The sequence below is a fragment of the Musca domestica genome, unplaced genomic scaffold (genome assembly GCF_030504385.1).
Source record: "Musca domestica strain aabys unplaced genomic scaffold, Musca_domestica.polishedcontigs.V.1.1 63, whole genome shotgun sequence".
Lineage (NCBI taxonomy): Eukaryota > Metazoa > Arthropoda > Insecta > Diptera > Muscidae > Musca > Musca domestica.
Genome location: NW_026712370.1, coordinates 136,311 through 149,539, shown reverse-complemented (window position 1 = coordinate 149,539; position 13,229 = coordinate 136,311). Strand labels below are relative to the sequence as shown.

The 13,229-nt window shown below is 32.8% G+C and overlaps 1 protein-coding gene across 9 annotated transcripts in view; it reads left to right on the top strand.

Moving 5' to 3' along the window:
• Positions 1-12,897, top strand: part of LOC109612281 (uncharacterized) — a 518,415-nt gene extending 505,518 nt beyond the window's left edge. For 7 of the 9 annotated variants that reach the window (XM_059129591.1, XM_059129597.1, XM_059129592.1 and 4 more), the window contains one exon: positions 11,093-12,897. Coding sequence is in view for 4 of the 9 variants with exons in the window: in XM_059129597.1 (XP_058985580.1) it covers positions 11,093-11,157 (65 nt within the window). In the remaining 5 variants the exon portion in view is untranslated. Of the gene's footprint in view, positions 1-11,080 lie in introns of all 9 variants that reach the window. The other 2 variants (XM_059129594.1, XM_059129593.1) reach the window with 1 other exon arrangement.
• The last annotated feature ends 332 nt before the right edge of the window (positions 12,898-13,229 follow it).

Below are 13,229 nucleotides of genomic sequence, written 5' to 3'. Positions count from 1 at the left end.
CATTCGGCAATTATTGACAAATAAACACTGGGTAAAGCCATTGAAATTTCAAAAAGTGCAAGAACTTACACCGCATCAGAAAGAAAATAGACTCAAAAGAGCTGAAGAGTTGCTTCGCTTGGCCGAACGTAGTGAACTGCCGAATTTGGTTTTCTCCGATGAGAAAACATTCGTTGTCCAGCAGTTTGTAAATAAACAAAATGATCGTGTTTACTTGCCAAAGAGGTTACTTGCCAGAACTCAAGCGCCGGCCATAATGATAATGTGGGCCGCCATAACAGCCGATGGTCGCTCTCCGCTCGTATTAATCGACCGTGGCATTAGAATAAACGCCGAATATTATCGCGAAAATATTTTATTATCGCGAATATATTTCCAACAGGAATGACACGCCACCCAAAAATGGTTACAATATGAGCTTCCTCGCTTCATTTCCAACGCACAATGGCCACCAAAATCTCAGGATACTAATCCGTTGGACTATTGTGTCTGGGCTATTTTGGTCGATTACCTCAAGCAAGCGCTTCGCCGGGAATGGGCCAAAATATCGCAGAATAACATTCGGGCAGTGTGTGGCTGTTTCATTGGCCATTTGAAGGCCATAATTCGTGCCAAAGGTGACCAATTCGAACAAATCTAAACTTATTCTAAAATGTAATGCTATTTTCGACATTTTTTAAAATTAAAAAAAAAATAATAAAAATTATGGCGCTTGACTTTGTTGCAGTTTTTTTATCTCACCCTGTATTTGAAGAAAATATTGTAAAAAAAAACAAGTTAAAAAGTATCAGTGCGTTTTGCCGACAGATATGTACCATCAGCCAATGTTCGCTTATTTAAATATATTTTGATTTGTGTTAGGTTTATTCGAATTGTTGACTCTTTATGGAGTAGGTTCCGAAGGAATGGGCCAATATTGTCCATTTCGGTCCTAAATTTAAATTATATAACTATATCGTATTTTTCTTTCTTTCTTCACTTTGTATGAAATATATGATAATTTTAAGAAAATGTTAAAATATGCGTGAGTTACCACATATTGTCAACTGAAGTATTCCATTTTCATGCTTCATCATATACAGATAAAAATTTTGGTATAGGCAAAATTACAAGAAACTCAAATAGTTTTATCCAGATTTTTGCGAAATCATAAATTCCTATAAATTGCATATTCATCCCAGGTTTGTGATGGAGAGAAGTATTTAGTTGTTAAAAATCGCTGACTTGTTTCGCATGTTACGACAGACAAAAGTATTGAAAATTGTAACCCTTTTGTGGGTGAAATACCAGAAGGAGTTCGCAGATAATGATATATACCTACATATATCATATCACAACAGATCAAAAATGTTTATATGTGTAAAATTTGAAAAGAGTTGGATGCTTATTTCTCTTTCTTTGAGCGTTTTTTTTTAATCTTGACCCCATTTAGGGAGGTACCGGAATAAATTATGGAAATACTCAGATGTACCAAGTCTGAAAGGAATCGGATGTTAATTTCGCTATATATGAGCTTCTTGGATATTCAAAATGTTGACAGTTTGTGGGGGAGGTACCAGAAGGAGTGAACCGATATATTCTATCTTTTCTCACCTGATGCAAATATTAGGATTTGCAAGGTTGTAGCAAAATCGGAATACCCTTCCTCTTTCTGTGCAGTAAAATATTTTTTTTGAAAATTTTTACCTTTGTGGGGAAGCCATCAAAAGGAATGAACCGATATTGCCCATCGCCGAACTCGATCTAAGTTTGATAATAATATTACGATGTACCAAGTCTGTACCAAATACTCCCTTCGAGAGTTATCGTGCGCACCAGCCAGCAGATAGACAGAGGGACGAAGGGTAGGACGGACATCGTTAGATGGACTCCAAATGTCCTAAAATGGATTTTGTTTAAAGGCACTTTTTTCAATAAGGCACTTTTTGGCCGTATCAAATGATATGTACCCACCGTATCCATTAGGGGATTAAATATAGGAGTTGACATTTCTGGTAATATTTTATGGTCAATCACCCCCGTCATTCCCTTTCGTTTTTAATTGATATTATTATAAAATCTATGTTAGTTAAAAAGTTGCATTTGAAGCATGTTAATGTTGCATTTTGGGTTTACATTTTATTTACGCTCCTTGGTACACCACAAGTTTTTTGAATATGTATAGCTATAAATACACATCCAATACTTCGCAAAAAAATTAACAAAATTCCTAAAGAAGAAAGAATGTATTCAAATGTATATATGAATAATATTGCACTTGGAACTGGGTTCTTCTCCCAAAAATATGAAATGAAAAATATTATAATTTCGATTTGATCTATTAATGAACCAAGGAGTTGATATTGAAATTCAAATGCAAAGTCTCACGCATCCAAGCAATGTGCGATACATTTCTTCCTTGTAAGTTTAGTGGACATGTGAAATATTTTTTTTCCTAATCGGTCTGTATAAAACTTTACGTATAGTCAGAAAAATATAATCGAATATGCCTGATGTGCCCCTTAACCAATGGCGAAATGCGTCTCACTCTTTAGACTTCAGTAGATTCAAATCTGTGATCTCCTTAGGTCACTAGCTCCAATTAAAAAGGAAATTATTAAATATTCATTCACAAATGACCTTCAGAAGACAAAAAATTTCAAATGTAAAAATAAATCCTTTACAAAATAGGGTAAGTGTGACTAAGTTTGGCATGTCCCAGTAGTCGGCAGTTTTGAAATTTAAACTTAAATAACTAAGAATAGAATTGACCAAATAATGAAATAATTGCAAAAAAAAATAACAAAAGTGTTCTCTGCTCTCTTTCTTTAAAAAAAAAAAAAAAACAATGAGCTCCGATCATTTATTACGAGAGAATAACGGTTTTCGTCAGTGAGTGTCTTCCAACGCGTGCGATATTGCTTGTTTGTATAGAAAAAAAATAGTGGTGGCGTCAACTTAATAATCAATTTAAGTAAATTAAATTTAATACTTTTGGAATCAGAAATATTTTATAATAGTAAATAACAGTCTAAAGATCATTTTATAACTCAAAAATATACAAATCAAGTATTTTTTCTGTTATATTATTTAATGCCGACATTAGGAACAGAAAAAAAGAGATTTGCTAGTAGTCGGCAGGTGGTGCCGATTACTAAAAAATATCATTTTTTACCAATTTCACCAATACTTGAAAAAAGTATTAAAAGATAATCCAAAAACTACTCAAATAAAAAAATAGTTTTGAGTCGGCAGTTGCTTTTATTTGTGCTTTTTGACCAACTTTTCTAAATTAAGTAGGTTTTTTAAGTCAGCTATTTGACGTTTTAGATAGCGGTGGCATTTTTTGAAAAAGATCCATTCACAAATTCCAAATATAAAAAAGGTGTTTTTTTCTTTTTTATTTAATCACATTTTTATTTTAATTGAAAATCCATGCGTTACTGAAGATAATGATAATTAAATAAAACACGATTTAAAAACGAAATTAATTTCAAATTCTGGATTAAACTGTGAATTAATAATATAGCGTTGTTTTATACTATTTGAAATAAAAAAATATACAAAATAATATATTTTTTACTGAACTACCATATGCCGACTTCTTGCAAATAGACATGCCGAGCATTGGAAAATGGTGCCGACTACTGGCAAAAAAATACTATTTTAGTAAAATTGCAAATTTTGCCAATTTAATAAAAACAAATTCAATTTTTGTTTATTATTTCGAAAAACAACTTTAACAACTTTATTTTTTAGTAATTGAAAGATTTCACTCAGAATGTTGAAAGATTGTGAGATCGAAAATCCTAAAAGTGCCGACTACTGGTACACTTACCCTATTACTTTCTTTTTTAACAGTATCCATTTTACATTTTCCTTCAAAATATGGCCTTCCCGTTTCAGGCAACAAATGGTGCCATATTATTTCTATTATTTTTGAAAAATATCTTCACCATTGTTCACATCAAAACTATACAGAGTGTCTTGGATGGTTATTCATTCATGCCAGTGTTTGGAACTGGATGTTGAAATACTCATGTACTTCCTGGTACTCTTAACCAGAGCTTGTTAAATTTTAAGTTTTTGTTAGTAATGTTGCCACAAAGTACTCTTGTGGCTTTAATTGGCCATAATTGCAAAATGCTTTTAACTTTTATGAATCCATATGAAACTCTACAAAATGTAAGGGGTGTGCATGTGTGTGTGTCTACCTAATACACATACAGATGTTTTTCCAACAACTACATCAGTGTGTTGTTCTACAAGTTTTACTACAAATATGTGAGTTGGTGTGCATGTGTTGTTTCTTGATAAAGGTGTCATTTGATGAACATGTTAATATTCTTTACGACAAAGTAGTGAACACCTCAGGCTCATTGGTTGGCTTTTATGGTATCTTCTACAAACGCACACCCACATACGTACACATGTAACCTGTAAATGGTTGGATAATTTTGATTTTATAATTGAATGGGTTAGATGGTCAGAGGGATACAAAACTGATGTTGCCTGTGAGTTTTGGGTTATCTGGAAAAGCTTGTAAATGAGAAATCTAGAGCAACAAAGTTGAAGTTTGATAAAGTCGACGTAACTCCAACAGCTGCTTATTTCAATTATTATACCCTCCACTTTAGAATTTAGTTAATATATATTTATTTTTTCTAACATGATTATTTTGACGAGTTACAAATTGAATGACAAATTCAATATACTTCCATATGCCAAGTACCTCTGTAACCCCCTGAAAAAAAAAAAAACAATTTCAGACCACTTTGTATATTCTGAACCACACAAGATATATTCTACGTCGATTTAGCCATGATCGTTCATCTAAACGATGTGAAACATGTTAATACAATATTTCCCAAGTCCATCTAAAATTTTTGTGGATTTTTTGAATATAATCTTCAAGGACTGTCGGAGTCATAAATATTTTTCAAGAAATATCAGAGCTATAATCGTCGATTTTTTCAAAATATTTTTCAAGGGCTGTCAGATTTTTAAAAAAATATTTTTTCAAGTACTACCATAGCAAGAAGCGTGGGTTTAAAAAAACAAGGACAGTCAGAGCCATAATCGTGGATATTTTTTCAAGTACTACCAGAGCCAGAAGCGTGGGTTTAAAAAAAACAAGGACAGTCAGAGCCATAATCGTGGATTTTTTAAAAATATTTTTTCAAGTACTACCAGAGCCAGAAGCGTAGGTTTAAAAAAAACAAGGACTGTCATAAGCTCGGATCATAAGCTTGAATTTTTTAAAAATATGTTTTCAAGGACTATCGGAACCATAAGCGTGGATTTAAAAAAAAAATAAAGGACTGCCAGAGTCATAAGCGTGGATTAAAAAAAATCCAGGACTGTCAGAGTCATAAGCTTGGATTTTTAAAAATATTTTTTTCAAGTACTATCAGAGCCATAAGCGTGGATTTAATAAAATCAAGAACTGTCAGAGTCATAAGCGTGGATTTAAAAATAATTTTTCTAGGACTATCAGATTAAAAATAATTTTTCTAGGACTATCAGAGCCATAAGCGTGGATTTAAAAAAATCAAGGACTGTCAGAGTCATAAGCGTGGATTTAAAAAAATCAAGGACTGTCAGAGTCATTAGCGTGGATTTAAAAATAATTTTTCAAGGATTATCAGAGCCATAAGCGTGGATTAAAAAAATCCTGGACTGTCAGAGTCATAAGCGTGGATTTAAAAATAATTTTTCAAGGATTATCAGAGCCATAAGCGTGGATTAAAAAAATCCAGGACTGTCAGAGTCATAAGCGTGGATTTAAAAATAATTTTTCAAGGATTATCAGAGCCATAAGCGTGTATTTAAAAAAATCAAGGACTGTAAAAATCAAGGTCATACTCGTTGAATTTTTAAAAATCAGGGCCATAGTCGTTGATTTTTAAAAAAATAAATTTTCAAGGACTCTCAGGGCCATAGTCGTGGAAAAAAATCAAGGACTGTCAGAGTCATAAAAAAAATCAAGGACTGTAAAAATCAGGGCCATAGAGTCGTTGAATTTTTAAAAATCAGGGCCATAGTCGTTGATTTTTTAAAAATAAATTTTCAAGGACTATCAGGGCCATAGTCGTGGATTTTTTAAAAATATTTTTTCAAAGACTATCAGAGTCATAAACGTGGATTTAAAAAGTCATAAGTGTGGATTAAAAAATCAAAGACTATCAGAGTCATAAGCGTGGATTTTGTAAAAATATTTTCAAGGACTATCAGAGTCATAAGCGTGGATTTTTTAAAAATATTTTCAAGGACTATCAGAGCCATAAGCGTGAATTTTGTTTTAAATATTTTTTCAAGGACAATCAGAGTCATGAACTTGGATTTTTTTTAAATGGTTTATAAAGAACTATCAGGGCCATATTTGTGGATTTTAAATAAAAATATACTTTCAAGGACTATCACCATAAGCTGGCAATTTTAAAAATATTTTGTCAAGGGCTATCAGAGCCATTAATATTCACATATTCAATTTTAGTGGAAATCGATTTAAATTATGATACTGATTCCATATACAGTTCATTCCTTTAGCTTTCCATGCTCGACCGCTCTAAAGTCGTAATACGCATACAATAACATCGTATTGGGTATGATTTACTTCAAATTGTGTCGATTCGGTCGATTTTTTATTTTTTTTACTGGTTTTTCTTAATTTATTGTTTTTGTTACGTTGTAAGAACCCTACGTTTTGAAGTCGGGCGTAATCACTCTGTGCCACTTTTATCCATTACTTGGTAATGCGTAAAATGATTCATTTTTACCTGAAAATGTTTTTCAAGGTACATGTCATATATTTTTTACCTTATATTTAGTTATTATGCTCATATGCCTTCCAAAAACGTTTGCTGGGATAACACGTAGAACAAGAGACTCATAAACAATGATTTTACTGTCACTGACTCAAATCTAGTTGTTGACGTTTCATTGTTTATGCTGTTGTCACTGACTGTGTGCGTCTATGTTTGTTTGTCAAGTACATAAATGTCCCCCTGCGGAAACACACACTACCACATATCCTGAAGTAGTGTTAAAGTATACATTTTCACTGATGGTGGCATTCTTTACATTACAAAGCACGCACAACAACAACGACATTCCGTCATGAATAGCCGGCAAGAGGGTCACTTTATTGTAGAACACATAAACATAGCAGACAATTCATTTTGTTTAAATCCAAAGAAAAAGTCTCCACGGACATGGAGACAAACATTTCAAAAACACTTTGCAATTTATCAAATGTTTAGTTTAAAACTTTAATTTTACCAACCAGACCCAAAGAAGAAGACACAGCCAATAGAATGCTTTAGGCCATGGCGCAAACTCTTTTTGCCAACATTTTGCTCTTTGAATAGCTTCCCTTCAGCTGAGACAAAGACAAGATTTTCAATTATTCATAAGACGTTTTCGATAATTAATATCAAGGCGTTGCATGAATTTTAATTACCTACAGTCATCATAGAATTATTCTACAGCATAAGATATGGCAGATTGCCTTCGGGCGGAGGTCTGCAGCAGAACAGCAACAACAACAAAGAATGGCAACAACAAAGTTTGCCAAATTCAACTAAAACCAGGGCAAACCACAATGAAATGTTAAACCTTGTCGAAACTTAAGTAAGTTTTGTGTAATTAAATGTGAAAAGATGATAAATCGTTTTATAAGACTTTCATGTTGATAAATTCTCGTTTTTGGCTAAATCCAATTCTTGGTAATGTTTCAAGTTAAAACCATTTTTATTAGAATCACAGAGATAGTTAATTAAGACATTTGATGTTAGTCCAACGGAGAAGGGGGAGTAGGACTTATTGTGTAAGAGAGGAAATAAGTGGAGAAAATAAGGGGAAACAGACGGAGAAAGGGCAATACGACTGGAGAGTAAAAACATAATTGAATGTAGGGGAGAATTAAGAGTTCACCAGTTAAGAACAAAGTTATGTAGGCGGGTTTAGCGCTAGTATAAATGCTACTTTGCATATATATATGAAATCGAACAATCCACCCAGGATTCACATTTTTTGGAATCTTAGTATTATCGATAAACTAGGCGTAAGATCACAGAATGCTTACATTGTGTTTTATGTAAATAATCCAAATAAAATGGGATAAATATATTTAAACAAGTAAAAACTACGTTGATTTTGCCAGGGCCAATATGTTAGAACCTTCATAAGGTGAAAACTTGACTTTTTGTCAAATAAAAATATTAACAAGTAAATAAGCAGCTTTTAATGCACTACACCATTTGGATAAAACGTCGAAATTTAAAAAAAAAAAACAGTAAAGACAGTTTTAAAGTCGGGCGGGCCGTCTTTATGATACCCTATACCACTTTGCTAATTTAGTAGAGTAGTAGTATTATGCCGAAGCATTTGTATCTTTTAAATTCGGACTTGTATTGCCCATTTGGTGCAGAATTAATTTGAAATCGGATAAAAATATATATGGGAGCTATATCCAAATCGGAACCGATCTCGATAAAATTTGGCAAAAATATTTCTGAGCTGTATTTGATATATTTCCCTGAATATCGTTGTTACGGAGTGCATTTTACGGCTGTGGGTAACAAATATGACGAATCGGATGAACAGTATATATGGGAGCTATAGCTATATCTGAACCAATCTTCACCAAATTTGACATACTAGCTTCTAGACTCAATTCAGTCGTAAGTGCCAAATTTCATCCCATTTGGACAAATATTAGACGTTTGGTGCGCAATCAAAGGTATTTACCTTCCGGACGAAGTTACGTATGGGAGCTATATCCAAATCTGAACCGATCTCGATAAAATTTAGCAAATGTATTTCTGAGCTGTATTTGATATATTTCCCCAAATATTGTTGTTACAGAGTGCATATTACGGCTGCGGAGGACAAAAATGACAAATCGGATGAACAATATATATGGGAGCTATATCTATATCTGAACCGATTTCGATCAAATTTGGCAAACTTATTTTCAGGTCCAATCTGATCGTACTTGCAAAATTCCATACTATTCGGACTGATATTTGGTGCACAATAAAAGGCAAATCGGACGAAGATATATATGGGAGCTATATCTAAATTTGGACCAATTATCTCCAATTTCAATAGGGTTCGTCCTTGGGTCAAACAAATGACTTGCGCAAAATTTCATCTGGATAGGGCAGTAAATGCGAACTGTACTTTGTTTACAAAAATACATGGACAGACGGACAGACGGACGGACGGACATGCAGAAATCGACTCAGAATGTGATTCTATGCAGATCGTCAAAAGGAACTATGGGTCTATCTCGTTTCCTTTTGCCTGTTACAAACAAATTCACAAAGACATAATACCCTGACCACCTTGTGGTGTAGGGTATAAAAACATCATACCTTTACTCAGAATGAGCTGCAACGAAACGTTCTTTTCGGATTTAAAAAATTCTGATATTAAATGTGATTTTTGTACTCTATTGCTTTGTCTGAAGTATTCGCTCATCTTCGTACTATTCTCCATAAGAGAGAATAATGTTATTCGAAACGAAACTGACAGCTTTGCATTGTTTGATGATAACTACTACTGCGAAAGCAATGGTCACTTGGTTTTTTCAGCTTTTTGCACTCCTCAAAATTTTGCAGTAGAGTGTTATCTTTTCGATTTCATGTTTATGCTAAAGCAATCGCATTGTTCTTCTTTCCAGTTTTAAGGTCTTTAATCAATGCTGGACTCTTGAGGTAGACCTTACCTTACACATGACCTTAAAAGAAGAAGTTGCCAGATGTTTCCTGCTAAAAGAGCTACAGTTTAATTGCTTGTGTGACATGTAGCTCTCAATCCTTTCTCTCAACTTTGCCAATAAAAATTATAATCTATCTCTTCATTAACCATTCACAATTTTCATTTACACCATTTCTTGCAAAACTCCAATATGTCACAATCAATATTGTTAGAACGATTAATTTCTATTAGCCTTGCTAAAGTACATTAATTTTAGAAATTCTTCAAATTTTTAAATATTCAGTATTTTTTAATAAATATCCTAAAATCCTACCTAGCGGGAAATGAAAACAATTTGCGTGACTACGTAGCCTAATGTCAATTTTTACCGACATCCCACTTCCTAGAAAACATTTTCTTTTCCGCCGGCCAATTAATATTCTATTCACAGATTTCAATCTTAGTTATTACACAAACAAAATAAATCTTAAATCTCTTAAAGATTTTACGTTAATTATATTTTAATAACTTTTGTAAGTTTATATCATTAAATCATAATCGTCATCTTCATCATAGCAATCACATAGCACAAGGCGGAGTAGAAACCGAAGAGAGAGAAAATGAGAAGCAGCACAACAAAATTAATTTGCAGGAATATTATTTTTCATTTGAAGTTTGATATGGTTCATTCATTTGATACGGATCTTGTATGTGTGTGTGTGTTTGTTTGAGTGTGCCTTTGCTTGTGTATGTATTTGTGCTTTTTATTTGTTTAAGTGGATTTTATTTGTGTTTGTGTGTGTCTATGTCTATACATAGGATGTTTGCGTATGTGTGTGTGTTTGTATTTTCTATTTGCTGCTACTGCTTTAATTTATGTTTATACTTTTAATGAAGCCAAAGCTCAATGCTTGTATCCAAGTAATTCTACTAATTATAAAAAACTTTTTCTAAAATATGGGTTTCACATCTCTATGTCTCTGTCTTTCTCTCCTCTCTCTTTTTTCATATATAATTTTTTCCAACATGTTTGCCTATTTTCATTTCTATGACTCTATATGTTTAACCATAATTTTTCAAACTTTTAAACGTAAAATCATAATGGCGCAAACACAAATCCAAAAATTTTGAACCAAATAAAAACCAACTGCACTTTGCTTATTTTTTTCACCAAAAAAAAAATGCACATGCACACACACACTCGCTCACTCACTCTGTCTCTCTTTCTTTCTCTGCACTTGTATACAAAACTAATTAAACTTGCCTATGCTTAAAATAAAAAAAAAACACTAACTATACCAAATCTAACACTTCAATTAACTTTTATTTTTCGTATACAAACTAACCGTTAAAATCCAACAACAAACAACATGTATGCATATTACAACAACAAAAGTATATATTACAGACCCTGATCTGATATTGCCCCGAGGTGAATTGGAATTTACAACATTGGATCCAACGCTGAAATAATACGAACACCAACACCATCTACACAGTCACCACCACCATCACCAACAACAACTACAACAACAAACTGAGCTGAATAAACCCTTGACTGTAATAGCACCAACAACTGCAACTGCTACAACAACAACAATTAACATAAGCCAAATATAACATAAACATTGATGAGAATTGAAATCACTGCATAAAATCGCTATCTCTACATCTGTATGTATGTCTATCAATCACTCAAACGTCACTAGACAGTGTGTCTGTCAGTCATGGCGTATCATTATTCCCTGTTATCTTTTATTCTGCTCCATACCCCCCAACAATGGCAAGAATCTATGCAACCAAACAGACAACCTACCAATTTTTTCCCTGAAAAAAAAAAAAACATCCCACACACATGCATACGTTCGTACATACGTTCATTTCCCTAGTCTAGGAATGGAAACCTTCTAGAATAACAACAAATAATTAAAATGAATATTATGTCTAAGACTTCAACGTACATTTCTATGTATATGTGAGTTCATCGTTCAAGGATCAAGAAAGAAAAAAAGGATATTTCATTCGTTTTTATTTTCTCTCTAAAAATGGGTATGTATGTATATATGGGAAACATTTGAGTCGGTTAAAAAGATAAAAAATTAAAAAATACTAGAAAAACCATTTTAACTGAACTCCAGACGGCAAGTGACCTTTGGAAAGTAGTGTTTCCCATATTGAGGGCATAATTAATACATCCAGGTCAAAAAAAGAAAAACTTTGAGCACAACCAAACTCAACTTAATGTCCATTGTGTCTCAAGTACGACACTGCACTGCCTGCAAGTGAAAGTTGAGTATTTGCCAATTATTATAGAATATTAATTAATTAAATAAATTTTTAGAAAGTTTCTACAAAGCCTATTTTTCCCAAGTTAATTTGATATGACAATTAATCAATTATGCAGTTAAATAATTTAAGGGAATAGTATGAAAATAATTTAAGTTTTCATTCCTTCTAATTATTTCTCTTTGAATTAAATAATACGAAAAGGTTTTAAAGGTTTTGTTGAAACAAATCCATTTCATTAAAGCATACTTTTAGGAGCAGTCGATATTATAAAGAATTATAGACTTTAGCCGTATTTACACGATTACCTTTGGGGGAATGAGATGAAGAGAACAGTGCTGTCAACTTTAAAATAAATTTTATGTTCTTCGTTAGAGTTGACAACTAAACTAAAGGGAAATGTGTTAAGAGCTTTAGGAAAATTGTTAAAAAAAAAACACACACACACACATAAAGCCCAAAACTACTTAAGGTCTATATTGGAATTGATACATATATACATATAATATAGTTTTTGAATATTATTTCGTGGAAATTTTGAACGCAACCGCACCGTATATGGTCCATTCGAATTTGTCCATTTTTGGCCTACTCTTTCCAAAAATGTTTCGCAGTGCTTCAATTAAAGAGAACTCGACTATTTAGACATGAGCTTTAATATAGCCTCAAACAAAATTGTCTAAAGGCATTGAGTCCCACGATATAGGCTGCCAATTCACCGGTCCCAAAGAAGCCTAAATAGAAGAGGAAAGCTCCCCCCTCTTCACAATTTTTTTAAACTATCAGGTTAAGATTCCTTGGAATCTGTGCGGTTTAAGCTTATAATGTATTTGGAAATATTAGTGATAATAATGCGAGGATCATGTTGGTCGGCAATTTTAATACTCGAGCGAGTCTGCCATCTGTCTGTCTGTTGAAATCACAATACAGCTCACATTATTGACGTAGAGCTTCAAAATTTGGCACAGTAGTTTACATTGTGTCTAGGATGGTTGGTATTGAAAAGAAGATATTTCAATCCACGTTTGGAATAGCCCCTACATAACAGTACCTCCCAATATTCAATATTTTGATGATTTTCGCAACATTTTTTCACGGGTTTGTCTAAAAAATTAATTAAAAATTAAAAATTAAAATATACTAATAAAATACCTATTTAATTAATTTTGAAATAGTTAAACTCAGAAGTTTCCCCTTAACATACATACCTCCAAACAATATACCCTTTTCAATCTCCATTGTACTTAGATTGTTAATTC